We start from the raw sequence: 16,040 nt of genomic DNA, 5'->3' as shown, positions 1-16,040 counted from the left end.
CAAGCAAGGGGTGGAGGTGGGAATAGAGGAGAGACAGCTTTACATATAGATACTACTTAGGAATTTTGATTCTCCTTTCTGGAATCTGAGAACTAGGTAAAAAACTTTTATAGTAATTTTTTTCCAGTCCTGAGGCTTGAACTCGCACCTGAGCACTGTCATTAGGTTTTCTCAAGGCTAGTGGTCTGCCACTTTAGCCACAGCATCACTTCCAGCTTTTTTCTATGAATGTAATACTGAGGAATCGAACCTAGGTCTTAGTACATGCTAGGCAAGCACTCTACCACTAGGCCAAACTCCCAGGCCCAAGAACTGTTTTATAATGCTTTGAGGTATTTCTCTGATTGCAAGAGCTACAGTTTTAATTCAGAGTGGAATGGCCCATATTGGGGAGAGAAGTTCACTATGATTATTCCAGATACTGCTTTGACAGTGGGAGGAACTTTCAACTTGAAAAAGAAAAGGAAAGAAAAATGGGGTGTTGTGGTTGATGTACTTTGATCTGCTACCTGTGAAGGCCTTTGAGACTTTCTAGACAAATGCAGACCATTACAGGGCTGGGCCTTTTCCTGTAAATTCATTGCTTGCCTTTTATCCCAAGATACATGTTTAAAAACATAAGTAGGCAGGCGAGACAATTTCACCAAATGAACAGTCTTCAGAAGTGTATGGCATGTGTGTGAGTGTGAGTTTAAGTATGCCAATCCTGGGGCTTGAACTCAGGGCCTGGGAGCATTCCCTTAGCTTTTTACTCAAGGCCACTCGAGCCACAACTCTCCTGGCTTGTTACTGAGCAACTGGAGATGAGTTTCATAGACTTTCCTGATTGAGCTGGATTTGAAGGCAATCCTGAGTATCTTAAGATTACAGGCATGAGCCATCGGCACCTGGCACTTTATTGGTTTTTAGGGAACTCAGACACAAAAGAAGTACTGTAACTCTTTAAGGACCTTCTTTTACTAGAGGCTGAGCCCAGCCAGGCATAGTTGAACCCACCTGTAATCCCAGCACTCAGAAGGCAGAGGCAAGAGAAACCAGAGTTAGAAATCATCCTGAGCAAAACTATTAGTAAGAGCCTGTCTTAGGGATACAGCACAAGTAGAACTCATATCTTGAGCCCTTTGGCTCCATCTGTACACTGAGAAAACAAACAAAAAAGAGGGTCAGGCTAAGCAAGAGAGGCCTCCTGTGCATTCGGGAGCCCTGGCCCACTGGTCTGCTCAGACCGTGTTGTTGGGGACAGATTTCATGGGCCTCATGCCCTCCCTTCCAGCATGACCTCTGCACAGAAGGAGCACTTTTGCAGAAATAATTCTTCATAAACCAAAATTTGGATTGGTATCGAGGGGGGAGAAGGGCAAACAAGGCTTAAGCTACAGTGGATGGTTAGTGGAGGTGGTGGTGGTTATTGTTTTCCTGCGGGGTGAAGATTTTTTTGTGGAGATGCCCCTGGTAGGACGAAGAAGGAAGGTTGTTTTTTTGTTTGTTTGTTTTTTGTTTTTCTGGAAAAACATTTGCCAAAGTCTTTCCCCAGGCCTGCTGGAAAGACAGTTGCTAATCCAGCAGATTTGTCTTGAAATGGATGGCCTATCATTCTGTACTAATGGAGCCGATTGATTTTCTGGGGGTGGGGGAATTGGTGCAGGCACTGCTCGGGCATAATGCGTTTGGGACCTGGGGACCTGTGCTCACTGGCTGACCTGTGTCACCATCCCACGCCCAGCAGACATACAACTGTGGCCATACCTGCATCCTTAGGGGTATCAAGTGCTTTTGTCAGGTTTGTTTTGTTGTTAAAAAACTTTTGTGAGCATAGTATTGTTTGTATGTAGGAGTATGCAAAATCTTATGTGTGTGTGTGTGTATGTGTGTTTGCACGCACATTCGTGTGTGTCTAAAGCCTGGTGCCAACTTTGTGGCTGCTCTTCATAGAAATGGCAGAGCTTTGTGATGGTGGTCACTAAGTGTGCTGTCCTACACTATTGAAACTGAAAAAGAAGCAATAAAAGTATGAAACCGAGTGCGGGGGAAACTTTTATGTATGAGCCAAGCACGGGTGGCTCATGCCTGTAACCCTAGCTATGCATGAAGGAGGCTGAGATCTGAGGAACCCAGTTCAAAGCCAGCCTGGGCAGGAATGTCTTCGAGGCTCTTACCTGCAATTACAGAAAAAGCTGGAAGTGGTGCTGTGGCTCAAGTGGTAGAGTGATAGCCTTGAGCCCTCAGGGATGGTGCCCAGGCCCTGAGTTCAAGCCTCAGGACCAGCAGAGAGAGAGGTAGGAGGAGAGGGAGAGAAGGGACACTTAGAAATTGTGGTGATCATCTTTTGTAAGCCCATTATGCCTTAGTAAGAGAGCAGTACCTTGCAGCTCTGACTCCTGGATGGAACGACTTACTGCTTTGAGCTAATGAGGTTTGCAAACCTGGCCCCATTACCTCATGCTGGCTTTTCACAGCTAATTGGCCCACTGGGTCCTTGTGTGTGTGGTATGCTCACATGTGCCCGTGGAACTGGAGGGCCAGTGTGCCACTGTGGCCCGTGTCTGCAGCACAGATGCATGGAGGGCATCAGATGGGCCGGGCTCTGTCCTGCTGGGGTATAGTGGGGGGTCACCTCAGGACCTTGGAGACAGAAAGCACTTGAAAGAGACAGATTCCAAGGACACAGTGAGCGCTAGCTAGGAAGGAGGGAGGTCTCCCAGAGGTCTGGAGCTGACCCTCTGTGGGCTGGGTGTGCAGAACCAGAGCAAGAGGGAGCCTGGAGCTGAGGTCCCTGGACCCCTATCTGTGGGAAGGTCAACCCTGGGGCCTAGCCCCAGCTGTTTGCAGGAAAATAGATGTAACTAGAAATCGCAATGCCAAGCAGAATAAACCCCACTGCAAAATAAGACAGATGTCACATGCTCTCTTTCATATGCAGATGTAGGCCTAAAAATTTAAAAAATAACCTAAAATCATAGACTTTAAAAGAAACGGCGATGCTAGGGATCTATGAGAAGGGGGAGAGGGAGGGTGAGTGGGAAGGGTAAAGGGCAAGAGGTGACAGTGACCAAAGTATTTTATATGCATTTATGGAAAACAGAATAATGCGCTGAGTGGCTCAGGCCTGAAAGGTAGAGACTAGGGGAATGAAAGTTCAAGCCTAGCCCAGGTGGAAAAGTAGCTTGCAAGATTCCCTCGCAAGCCTGTAATCCTAGCTCCTCAGGAGGCTGAGATCTGAGGGTCGAGGTTCAAAGCCAGCCCAGGCACTGAGGTTTGTGAGACTCCTATCTCCAATTAACCACCAGAAAACCAGGAAGTAGCACTTGTGGCGCAAGTGGCAGAGCGCTAGCCTTGAGGTGAAGAGCTCAGGGACAGTGCCCAGGCCCAGAGTTCAAACCCCATGACTGACCAAAAAAAAAAAAAAAAAGATTCCCTCTTAACCAGTGGCCAGTGCAGTGCCTAACACCTGTCGTGCTCAGTGATATCTGTGCCCAGGCGGCCTGGCCCAAGTGGTAGAGTGCCTGCCAAACAAGCCCAAGGCCCCGAGTTCAGTTCTCTGGTATCGCCCAAAAAGGGGGGAAAACTGTTGTTCTGAGTTAGGGAGCAATAAGAAGAGGGGTGAAGTTAACCAAAGTGCATTATGTGCATAATGGAAATATCATAGTGAAGCCTCTCTATATAATTAATGTGTGCTAATAAAGAAAAATAGTAACTTCCTTTGAAGTGCATGGAAGGCCTTTCCACGTTACCTCTGTTTGTATTAGCGGGTGGTGTCAGTCACAGGGTGCCCTAGTGGGTGACCTGATGCCGATGACGATAATGCATGAGTGAGATCATGAGCTAATTCCACTGACATCTTTTTGTCATTCCAGCATGTTCTCAGCCCGTCAATCATGACCCCACACATGCGTGGATCCAAGTATAGAATGTGTTAGGAAGTTGTCAGCCCTGGCCGCCGGTGGCAGGGCCCCCGGGGGTCACAGGCAGACGGTTCCTTACCTAGCCAAGGGAGTTCACCTGACAGGGGCACCACAGGAGGCTTTTTTCCTCCTCCCTCAGTCCTGGGATTTGAACTCAAGGCCTGGGTGCTGACCCTGAACTTTGGGCTCAAGGCTACTTGAACCACAGCTCCACTTCCAGTTTTTTGGTAGTTGGTTTTCCTGCCTGAGTTGGCTTGGAACCTTGATCCTCAGATCTCCGCCTCCTGATTAGGACTGCAGGCAGAAGCCACTGGTGCCTGGCTTTTTAATGGAAAGAAAAGGAAGCAGGAATGATAAATGGCTGCCTGGGTCAGAAGGTCTGTATAGTGAAGTTACCTGAGATGTGTGTGGATTAATGATATGATGATAGTCCCCTAAGAACAGGATAGATTATAAGAAAACACCTTAAAAGAAAAGGGATAGAGATGGCCCTGATGTCTCACCAAAGTAGTCCGGTCCTCGAGCATCTTATTTTGGGGTTTGTTTTGGCAGTGTTGGGGTTTGAACTCTGGGCCATTCCGTTGCTAGGCTGGTGCTCTGCCACCTGAGCCGCAGGGTAGCCCTTCCTCTCGCTTCTTTTCATAGTGCATTTGAAAGAACTCTCTTGGCATGGGGCAAGTGGGAGGTGAGGAAGGTGACCCTGAGATCACGTGGGTGCGGGGCCCTCTGCCTCCGGCCGCAGGACTTTGAGCAGGGTTTTGAAATACGACATCTCAGTTTTGGCAGCTCTTCTGTAAAACCAGGATAATGATAACCGCGGTGTTGGGATCAAATGAGACGAGCCTTGTAAAATCCCCGGCTCCAAGCCAGGAACATGGTTCTCCATACAGCTTAAGAGTATCTCCAATGGGGAAGAAGTGAATGAAAGAAAAGGCTTTCCACTGAATAAGACTGTTCTGTGGTGGCTTACGCTGGCCTTCTCTAGACTAAGCCAGCTGTTGCAGAGAGGAAATGGAAGTGTCTAGAATGACCTGAGGAAACAGAAGTGCCTATAGAATGATCTGAGTAACTAGGAAGAATGACCCTTTTCCAGTTTTTGATTACAGTTGCTCCAGGGTAAGCTAAGCGCCTGGCGCTGCTGAGAGTTGATAAGAGGTGCTGAGGGGCGGGGCTGAGCTCAGTTTCTAGTGGAGTGGTTAAGGAGGGTGAGGCCCTGGGTTCCATCCCCAGAACCAGTTAGAATGTAGGTAGGTGCCTCCGTGCTTCCGCCTTCAGGCCCCTCATTATCATTTATACTGGAGGAGTCAAGGATCTGGGAGGATGGCTGTGGAATACCGTGTGACTGCTGGTGTGACAGGAAGCCCTGGCTGATGGCAGCCAAAACTATTCCTATCCAATAGGAGGTCCAAAAGTTTGCATATTTGGATGAGTGTTTTGCTTGTTTTCCAGCAGTCCTGAGGTTTGAGGTTTGAACTCGGGGCCCAGTGCTGGCTAGGCAGCCCTGTACCTCTTGAGCCACACTTTCCACTCTTTTTTGCATTTATTTTTTTCTGATGGGGCCTTGCATTTTTGCCTAGGCAGTGATCTTTGTACTACACCTCCATGCAGCTGGAGTGGTAGCCAAGTACCACCATACCCAGCTTATTGGCCACCATGGATTGTCCCCGTCTCCACCTCCCAAATAGCTAGGTCACAAGCGTGAGCCACTGCACTTACGTCTTGCATGCGTATTTCTGCTCTAAGTTAAGATAAAAGAAAAAACAAAAAAATATCTCAGTCGCCCAGTGTTCCTTTGCCAGCTCAGAAGAGAAAGGCAGGTGTAGGCAAGGGTGGGGCAGAGACTGTTGCTCCTGGCTGCACTCAAGGAAGGAGGAAGAAACATATCTGGAAGCTTGTCTAGGGAGCCGTTGTTATAACCTTTTCCTTTCTCCTCTTTTTCTTTCTCTCGTTTTTCATTTTCCTCCTCCTCCTCCTCTTCGTCGTCTTCTTTGTGTATGTTTATGTGTAACACAAGGCTTGAACTCAGGGCCTCAAGCTCTTGCTCAGCTTGCTTGCTTACAGAGGTCTGTCGGTTGAGCCAACCAGACTAGCATTTTACTAATTGATTAGAGACAGCCTCACAGACTTTTCTGCCTGGACTAGTTTCAAACCTCTATCCTTAGATCTTGGCCTCCCGAGCAGCTAGGATTACAGGCAAGAGCCACCAGTACCAGCTTTCAACAGCTGATTTCTAGTAGTTGGCCACTAACTTGCTGCTGCTGAGCCACTGGGATAGACCTAGCCCTCTTCCGGTCCATCAGATGTGGCAAGGTTACATGACCAGTTGAAGAGCCTCTAATTTTCTGTTCTCCCCATCCGATTTTTCTGGATGGAAGTAAACATTCGCCTGAAACTGGTTTGGCAACTTACCCTCCCAGCCAGGCAGGTACTGGAAAGCCATACCGAGCTTGGTTATTTTCTTTCTTTAACACAGTAATCGACCTACTTTATACCTTACCTATCCCTTTTACTTCTTCCCATACACATCGAGGTTGTTCCTGGTGACTGAAGTGGACTGTGCAACCGCTCAGGTGGCCTGGGATACAACAGTCCTCACCCCTTGGTGTGGGATGGGGCAACGCACACAGCAGCCGCGGTGACATCTCAGTTTCCTAACACAGAGCTCCTGGCTTTAGAAACAACATGTGATCTAGCTGGAACAGCTACGTTAATGGCCACGGGCCAGCATAGAAGGAGTTTCCACTGTTGGAAGGGGCCTGCATCGCTTTAGCTAAGCCTACACAACCAGGAAGTGGCCTACACCTGCTTAAAGTTTCTGGTCTTTTTTGTCTGGAGTGAACAGTAGTGCTCCTGGTTATTTAACCTTGATTTTGCACCCTCTGGACGTGGTAGCTTGGTATCTTCAGATGTTAGTGACTGCTTATCTGCCTTTTGTTTCACCTTTAAGGCTCAGCCACATAACAATATGGCAGGAATGCACTGTACTTCTCAGCTTGGTCTCCAGCCCTTTTTTTTTTTTTTTTTTTTTTTTTTGGTACTGGACTGTGATGTGCCTCTTCTAGGCTTCCTTTAGCAGCTTTGATGACAGGCACTCAACTCCTTACTCACCTGTCACTTCACAAGCGTCTCTCAGGGGCTTTTTTGCCCAGTCTGGCCTCAAACTTCAGACCTCCCTATCTCAGCCTCTGAAACAGCTAGGATTCCAGGTGTGAGCCACCAGTGCTGGGTCTATTGCAGGCCTTTTTGTTGTTGTGGGACTTGAACTCAGGGCCTGAGCACTGTACCTGGGCCTCTTTGTGCTCAAAGCTAGTGCTCTACTACTTTGGGTCACAGTGCCACTTCGGTTTTTGAGTTGTTAATTGAAGTCTCATGGGGACTTTTCTGCCTGGGCTAGTTTCATACCTGGATCCTGAGATCTCAGCCTTCTAAGTAGCTAGATATGGTCACTCTAGAAACAAGCCTGGCCATTTCTTCTTTTATTTTTTTGTTAGTCGTGGGCCTTGAACTCTGGGCCTGGGTGCTGTCCTTGAGCTCTTCAGCTAAGGCCACCGCCCTACCACCTTGAGCCACAGCCCCACTTCCTGTTTTCTAGTGGTTAATTGGAGATAAGGGTCTCACAGTTTTTAGTGCTCAGGCTGGCTTTGAACTGCCATCCTCAGATCTCAGTCTCCTGATAACTAGGATTATAGGCGTGATCCTGAACCTATTGAATTCCTGGGTATTTTATCCGAGAGACATAAAAACATGTTCATACAAACACCCATATGTAGCCCATTTCTCAAACTGGAAACAACTCAGATTTTCTTCACACAAATCGATAAGCAAACTGTGACATCTGTTCCATGGGCTACTGCTGGTGGAAACCGCTGTGGACACAGCCACCAGGTAGGGTCTGTCTTAAGGGCATCATGCTGAGTGACAAAGCTACTCATGTAGCATATGGCTCCATTTGTCCAAGATTGCCCAGTGGTAGAATTAGACCTGAGGCTTCCTCATTTCCTAAGATCAGGATGGGTGTGGAGGGTGTGACTAGAAGGGGTACACAAAGGAGTCTTGTGTCCATGGATCAGCCCTCTATTACAATTGAGAAGATGGCTGTAGAAATCTACACATTCAATAAAATTTTATAGCAATAATTTCCCCTCCATCCCCACTCCCAGAATAACCGAGAGAGGCTGGGTATGGTGGATTATACCTCTAATCCCAGCTACTCAGGAGGCAGAGGCAGATGGATTGCAGTTGATAAAAGAACTGGTAAGAGGCAAATAAGGTTTGTGGTTATTAATGCTGTTCCAGTGTCCAGTTTTGTTAGTTCCAAGAGTACAGTGTGGTTTACAGAAGAGATCGCTGAGGATACAGAGCAGCGTAGCTAGGAGCTAGACGCTGTATTATTTTATATCTCCTTATTAGTCTTAAACTATTTTAAAGTAATAAAAAAAAATTGAGGGGCCAGGAGTGGTCCCATGGCCTAATGGTAGAGTGCTTGCCTAGCATGTATGAAGCCTCGGGTTCCATTCCTTGGTACCACATACACAGGAAATGGTGCTGTGGTAGAGCTCTAGCCTTGAGAATGCCCAAGGACTGGCCCGTTTTTTTTAGAAGAAATGGTAGAAATATCAGATGTGGCTCCAGATGTTCCGTGGTGGCCGCCTGTAATGAGTGGAGGTGGAAGCATGCAAGCCCACCTGACACATCAGCTTGAGACCCACGCCTGTCCCAGTGATGTGTGATGAGTGGACTTCCAATTAGGCAGGCTGATTCAGAGCCACTGCTTCTCTTTTCCTTTTCTAAGAAAGCAAAGGAGTTGGAAACCAAATCAATGCCCTAGTAGCTGAGGACCAGGCCTGAGGGAAGTGGGGTTTGGGTGCCCAGGGGGCAGGAGTGGAGTGTGCTGGGCAAGGCCCTGACTGCCTGGCTCCTCTCCCGCCCCTTGCCACCAGCTGCAGTACTGCAGACCACAGATTGGATCTCAGGGTGGGTGAGGAGCCCTGGAACCACCAAGGAGCAAAACTCAGAATTGGGTGAAAATCAGCTGAGTACCCTAGGAGTTCCTTAGCCCCCTTCCTCACAGGAGCCCTGATCATCTGATGTTTCCCCCACCCCCTCCGCCCCACCCCAGGGATGGGATGTTAGGGGAAACCCAGTGCCCTAGGCTGCCATCTTTGGCTGGCCTCCCAACTGACTTGCTGTCCAGTGCAGCTGCAAGATACCATAGCTTCCTGCTGTACTTACGGCGTTCTCTGCCAAAAATGAGCTAACAACCACCAAAAGCCTGAGGACAGTCTTTAGTGTGGAAGGTAGAGGGATGTTAAACAAGAAAATGGAATAAAACATCAGCAAGCTACATGCATTCATCAAGAATAGAAAGGTGCTTTTTAAAAAAAAAGTAAAGAACCTGGCCCATGTCAGAGGCTCATGCCAATAATCCCAGCTACACAGGAGTCAGGTCAGGAAGAATCTTTCTGAGTGAGCCAACCTAAGCAAAAAGTTATGGAGACCCCATCTCAACATTGAAAGCAATTCTGTATACACCTGTCACCCCAGCTACCTAGAAAGTATACATAGGGGGCTAGCAGTATATGTACTTTGGCCTAGAGGTAGGGTGCTTGCCTGGCATGCATGAAGACCTGGGCTCAATTCCTCGGTACCATATACATGGCGGGGGAGCCAGAAGTGGTGTCTGTGGCTCAAGTGGCAGAGCTCTAGCCTGCAGAAAGTCCAAGGACGGTGCTCAGGCCCTGAGTTCAAGCCCCAGGACTGGCCAAAAGAAAAAAAAAAGTATAAATTGGAGAATTTATGCTGGCCTAGAATAAATATAAGGGTTAGAGCACCTGCCTTGCAAATACAGGGCCCTGAGTGAAAACTTCAGTGTTACCAGAAACAAACAGAAAAGGGAAACTTTTAAAGCACTTTTTAGAAATTCAAACTGTGGGCTACATACCAGTGGTTCATGCCTACAATCCTAGCCATTCAGGAGGATGAAATCTGAAGATTGAGGTTCAAAGCCAGCTCAGGCAGACAAAGCTAAGAGACTTATATCTAAACAACCCAGAAAAAAAAAATTCAGAACTGGAGATATGGGTCAAGTGGTAGATTGCCTTCCTTGAGCCAAAAACCCAAGTGAGAAAGACCCTTTAATTCAAGCCCTGAAACTGGCAAAAAAAAAAAAGGAACAGAAGGGAAAGGAAAAGAAAAAAAATTATGATATTAAGCACTTAAGAAAATAACAGAAGAGGGCTGGGAGTTTGGCCTAGTGGTAATGTGTTTGCCTAGCATGCACGAAGACCCAGGTTTGATTCCTCAGTACCACATTAGAAGAAAAGCCAGAAGTGGTGCTGTGGCTCAAGTGGTAGAACTCTAACCTTGAGAAAGTCCAAGAACAGTGCTCAGGCCCTGAGCCCATGCCCAGGACTGCCCCCCCCCCACAACAACAACAAAAAAAAGAGTTGGGATGTGGAGAATATCTGCCCGCAATATAGAGCATAAAGACAAAGTGAACAATGATACTGCCATAAATCCCTCTTGTATAATTAGTGCGTGTTAATAAAGTTTTGTTTTGTTTTTTTTTTTTGAAGAAAATGGACAATGAGCAAAATGAGAAGTAGTAAATCCAGGATGTGAAAATTCCAGAGTTCCGGAAAGAATAGAGACAAAAAATAAAGCAGGGACATTTTTAGACCCGAATGACCTAATTTTCCACATCTCTAGGATTCTCCAAATGTCCAGTAAAATTAGTGGGAAAAAGTACCCGCAGTGAGCCGTCAGTTTTACAAGACGGCAGCAAAGAGTGGCAACCAGAAGTAAGCCATGCATGCATGCACATGCCAGTCCTGGGGCATGAACTCAAGGCCTAGATTCTGTCCCTAGCTTCTTTTGCTCAAGGCTAGTACTCTTGTCACTTGAGCCACAGTACAACTTCTGATAACTTACTGGGGATAAGAGTCTCATGGATCTTCCCTCTCAGGCTCACTTTGAGCTATGATCCTTAATCTCAGGCTCCTAATTAGCCGGGATTACAGGCGCGAGCCACCAGCACATTCTTAGTTAGATGTGTCTTGGAGGACGGTCTGTAGTCAAAAGAAGTTGAAGACATAGGTGTGGCTGCTAAGCTCCTGCTACAAGCAGCCAGAGGGAAATGGAAGGACCACAGCCTGGCAGGCTGGAACAGCTCAGCCACACGGGGCCATGTGGAATAAGAGGACAAGAATCTGTGGAAGAGGCTGAGAGGGGGATGGGAGCTTAGCTGGCAGTTCTGGGTTCGAGGACTGATGGGGGTATGTGCTCTGGCAGATCTGACAGCAGGAAGGAATTAAGGCAGGTACACAGAAAAGGAAGCTGAGGAGCCAAGGACACAATTATTAATCCCAGGACAAACAATGGCTTTTTAAACCAAGAAAGTCCCTTCCTCCCATTGTAGCCATCAAAGACACCACGGACACTGTTGACATAGTTGAAAATGGCCATTTGAGGGAGGGCACAGTGAGGCTGGGCAGAGAAGCCAGGCCCTGGCCCTCCTGAAGCCAGTAAGTCACTCTCCACAGGAAAGACCAAGAACACTGCATAATAAACAGAAGAGCTTAGTTGAAAGCTTGTTGGGAGTGGGCGGGGTGGGGAGAGGTGGTTTCTCCTGGCACGAGGCAGCTGTCTTACCCCTCCACTCCCAGTGCTAATGAGAGCCCTGGTCTGAGTGAGCATGCCCCTTTGCATGCCGGGTACTCTCATTCTTACCCCTGGTCACCGACAGACAGGATGTGGGGCTGGCGGGAGGAGGTGGGGAGACTGGAGCGGGCCAGTGATTCGTGCTGAGTGGCTCATTATTCAGAGACAGCAGCAAGACACTCATCATGTTGTCAGTCTTGAAGTGAGGAAGAATAAGATCGAAATCTCTTAGAAGTTTCCAGTCACTGGGTCACTCGAATATTACCCCTGATATAATATTACAATGAAGTTCATTCAGGTCATCTAATGAAGCAGGTAGTCATAGTCTGTCGTCATATCCTAATGAATCATGCTATAATGAAGTTCAGGGTCATATCACCTGTTTCTTTTTCTTTCCTTTTTTTCTTTTTCTCTTTTGTGTGAGTGCTGGGTCTTGAACTCAAGGACTGGATGCTGTCCCTGAGCTTTTCGCTCAAGTTTGATACTATTTTCAGCTTTTAGGTGCTAAATTGTAGATAAGTGTCTCATAGACTTTCTTGCTCAACCTGTCTTTGAACTAAGATTCCCCAGGGTCTCAGCTTCCTTAGCAGGATTACGGGTATGAGCCAGCAGCCACCATTTCTTAACATGAGAACATAAGCATTACCAATCCACTCACACCTGGAGGGCACCTCAGCCTCTGGCTCACAGCCCCTGGAGGCTCGGGATGTCAGCATGTGCGGCGTGCTGTTCATGGTGAGTTCTAGGTCCCCCTTGGGAACTGAGGGCTGCCAAGGTTCTATGCAACTGGACCACGCGGTAAGAAATGGGTGCCGGTCCGGATTTGTGACTTTGAGGACTGTGAAGATAGCAGGTGGCACAGTAACAAAGGCTGCAAGATTATGTGTTCTATTCTTTGTTTATTAATAATTTTGTTTTGTATGTTTGTCAGAATGTGATGGAGCAGTTCAATCCTGGACTACGAAATTTAATCAACCTAGGCAAAAATTATGAAAAAGCTGTTAACGGTAAGTCTGTTTATCCAAATCAATAAATGCAAAGCAAACACAAAAGGCATTCCAGAATTTTTTTTATTGGTTGTTGGGCTTGAACTCAGGGTCTAGGCTGAACTTTTCTGCTCAAGGCTCATGCTCTACCACTTTGAGCCACAGTTCTACCTCCAGTTTTCTGGTGATTAATTGGACTTTCCTGGCCAGGCTGGCTTTAAACCAGTCTTCAGATCTCAGTCTCTTGAGTAGCTAGGATTACCAGTATACACCACCAGTGCCTGGCTTAAGATAGCTTAAAATGAACGAATTATATATAATTGAATCCAGAAACTTTGCAAGGGTTAGTGCTGTTGTGTATATGAAATGTATGAATTGGATGATAGGCTGCTATAACTATTGATTTTGCTTTTTGACTCAAAATTCTCCTCTTACATCCTTGCCATGGACATGTCTTCTACTTGTGTTTGTGCCATGCATCTTCTGTCCTTCAAGAGCAAGGCTAGCACGTGAGGCTGGCTCTCCTTGGCTCTCCCTGGCTTTCCCTAGCTCTCCCTGGCCTCCCTAGCCTCTTGGGCAATCACAAGGCCACAGAGTCCTTGCTCTGGACATCCACAGCAGTCCCTGGGGAGGAAATCACTGTGGCCTGCAGCATGAGGCTACAAGGAAGCTGAGGCTCACCCAAAAGGCTCTTCCCACCTTTGCTCCCTACAGAGACAATCCCGTTCTTGAGTCTTCCCAGCCCTGGGCAGGCCTCCTGCTTGTAGTTTTGCTGAAGCTGCTGAGAAATGTAGCTGTATTATAAAGCCCTGGGTAAGAACGGGGGTGCCAGCTAATGTGAAGTCACAGCTAGATTCTAGGATGGAGGGGCTTCTTACTCTCACTTGGCTTTTTCATTCATGACTGGCACACTGACACTTGAGCCACACCTCCAGTCCAGCATTTTGCTGGTTTATTAGAAATGGAGCCTCATGGGCTTTTCTGCCTGGGTTGGCTTCGAACCATGATCCTCAGATCTCATCCTCCTGAGTAACCAGAATTATAGCATAAGTTACATGATTTTTAAGTTTATTCAACTTGATCCTAAAAGCCAAGATATTTTATCAGATTGAGCCAGTTTTAAACCCAAGTCAACAGTTCCCAAATGATTTCAGTGTCATGAGTGGAGGCAAGCCAGAATTTCTGTTCAGCTCTTGTGCCGTCCTGCACGCCAGCCTCCCACTAATTTGCTTTCCAGTTGATCCACATTTTGTAGCTGCAATTCTTCCTTCTAAAATGTGTAGATGAACTTGACAGTTTGCTGGCTGCACACCTTGTTTTTTAGCTAGAAACCAGAAAGTTGAAAAGCAGCTTGATTTAGACCTTGGCCAGGATTGGTGTTCTGCCCCTCTGCCTCCCGGTGACCTTGCGGATGACCTCAGGATATCTTACCTCCTCAACCCCTCCAAAGGGCTGATAAGCAAGCACAGCCTTCCTACACGAGAGATTAAGTAATTGGCTTTATCTTTACACTTTAAGTCTCTCCTACTCATGTAAAACTATGTAGCAGACCATTACATTTCTTCAATTTTTTTTTTGTTATTTTTTTTATTTTTTATTTTTTTTGCCAGTCCTGGGCTTTAGCTCAGGGCCTGAGCATTGGCCTTGGACTTTCTCAAGGCTAGAGCTCTACCACTTGAGCCTCAGCACCGCTCTGACTTTTTCTTTTCCTATGTATGTGGTACCAAGGAATCGAACCTGGGTCTTCGTGCATGCTAGGCAAGCACTCTACCACTAGGCCAAACTCCCAGCCCCATTTCTTCAATTTTTATACATATATTAGAAGCTGTGTAAGTTACGCCATAAATGCTTTTTTTTTTTTTTGTCATAAACGTCAGATCTGTGCCTCTCTCCCATCTTTTCTGTGCTTCCTTTTAAATTCTTTAAGAACCTGCTTGGGCTGAAAATGTAGCTTAGTGGCTTAGTGGTAGAGTATTTGCCTAGCATGCCGAAAGCCTTTGGTTCAATTCCTCAGTACCGCATAAACAGAAAAAGCCAAAAGTGGTCTGTAGCTCAAGTGGTAGAGTGCTAGCCTTGAGCACAAAAAGGCTCCTAGACAGAGACAGAGCCGATGCCTTGAGCTCAAGCCCCAGGACTGGCAAAAACAAAAACAAACAAACAACTCTACCTATGATAAGCTAGAGCCTTGCTAGTCCATGAGGAAAGGAAAAGGCAGGAGTGCGTCTCCTCTAGTTCTGAGAGCCTGCTGTTTCTGGGTATGAATCCAGTCTGAGAGCTAGACAAATAAAGAGCAACCAGGTCTTAGTGAAGAGCTTGCTGTCATCACATTCACTGCTTCCAATCCCCTAATCATCAGGGGCATTTTACAGCCCAGCATCCTGGTTTCAGATGGCTATGACACTTGGCCAAAGTGTCTTCAATCTACCTGAGGGAAAAGGTAATTTTTAAGCTAATTAGAACCCAATCTGTATAGTGATAAAAAGTCTCCCCACCAGTTCTGGAGGCTCTTCACATCTGTAGTCTTAACTTCTCTGGAGACTGAGATCTGAGGATCATGGTTCCAGGCCAGCCCAGGCAGGAAAAAAAAAAAAATCCATGAAACCTTTATCTCCTATTAACTGCCCACCCTACCCCTCCCCCCCCAAAAAAAGGAAAAAAATAAAACAAGTGGAGGTGTGGCTCAAGTGGTAGAACTAGCCTTTGGCAAAAAGGCTCAGGGACAGCACCCAGGCCCTGAGTTTAAATATAAGTGAGTGGAGCCTGGAGTTTGGCCTAGTGGTAGAGTGCTTGCCTAGCATGCACGAAGACCCAGGTTCGATTCCTTGATATCACGTACATAGAAAAAAGCCAGAACTGGTCCTGAGACTCAAGTGGTAGAGCTCTAGCCTTGAGAAAGTCCAAGGACAGTGCTCAGGCCCTGAGCTCGAGCCCAGGACTGGCAAAAAATAAAATAAATATAAATGAATGGAAAATTATAATAATACTCCTGTTTCTGCTAATGAGAAAACTAGAACGTTTGATTCTCTTTATTCGAAGATAGTTCTTTTGTTTATTGAAATGCTAATGTACTTAAATTTTCATCCATTTTCTTCCCCTGGCAACAGCTTATGTGGCTGGTTGTGATTCTGAATGCCCCCCTTTTTTTTTTTTCTCCGTTAGTCAAAGGGCTTAAACTCAGTGCCTGGGCACTGTCCCTGAGCTTTTCTGTTTGATGCTAGAACTATTCTACATTTTGAGCCACAGTGATACTTACAGTGTTCTGAAGCTTACTTGGACATAAGAGTCTCACAGACTTTCCTGCCCAGGCTGGCTTTGAACCACAGTCCTCAGATTCTCAGCCTCCTGAGTAGCTAGGATTACAGGTGTGAGCTACCGGCACCCTGAGTAAATGTCTTTTTTAATAGAAAAAGTAAACGCACAGTCGTGCAGGTCTTCTGACTGTTAGTGGCCACCATACAGTGCTGCAGAGGCCAAAGACTGGGAAAGTTCTTTG

General features: G+C 46.8%; 1 protein-coding gene across 3 annotated transcripts in view; it reads left to right on the top strand.

Moving 5' to 3' along the window:
* Baiap2l1 (BAR/IMD domain containing adaptor protein 2 like 1) overlaps positions 1 to 16,040 on the top strand; it is a 53,027-nt gene that overhangs the window by 11,693 nt on the left and 25,294 nt on the right. For all 3 annotated transcript variants that reach the window (XM_090324341.1, XM_090324340.1, XM_090324343.1), the window contains one exon: positions 12,493 to 12,568. In XM_090324341.1, coding sequence (XP_090180467.1) covers positions 12,493 to 12,568 — 76 coding nt within the window. The remainder of the gene's footprint in view (positions 1 to 12,492; positions 12,569 to 16,040) is intronic.

Source organism: Megascapheus bottae, chromosome 34, assembly GCF_031878675.1.
Source record: "Megascapheus bottae isolate mThoBot1 chromosome 34, mThoBot2.hap1, whole genome shotgun sequence".
Classification (NCBI taxonomy): Eukaryota; Metazoa; Chordata; class Mammalia; order Rodentia; family Geomyidae; genus Megascapheus; species Megascapheus bottae.
This window is presented reverse-complemented; position numbering and strand designations above follow the sequence as displayed.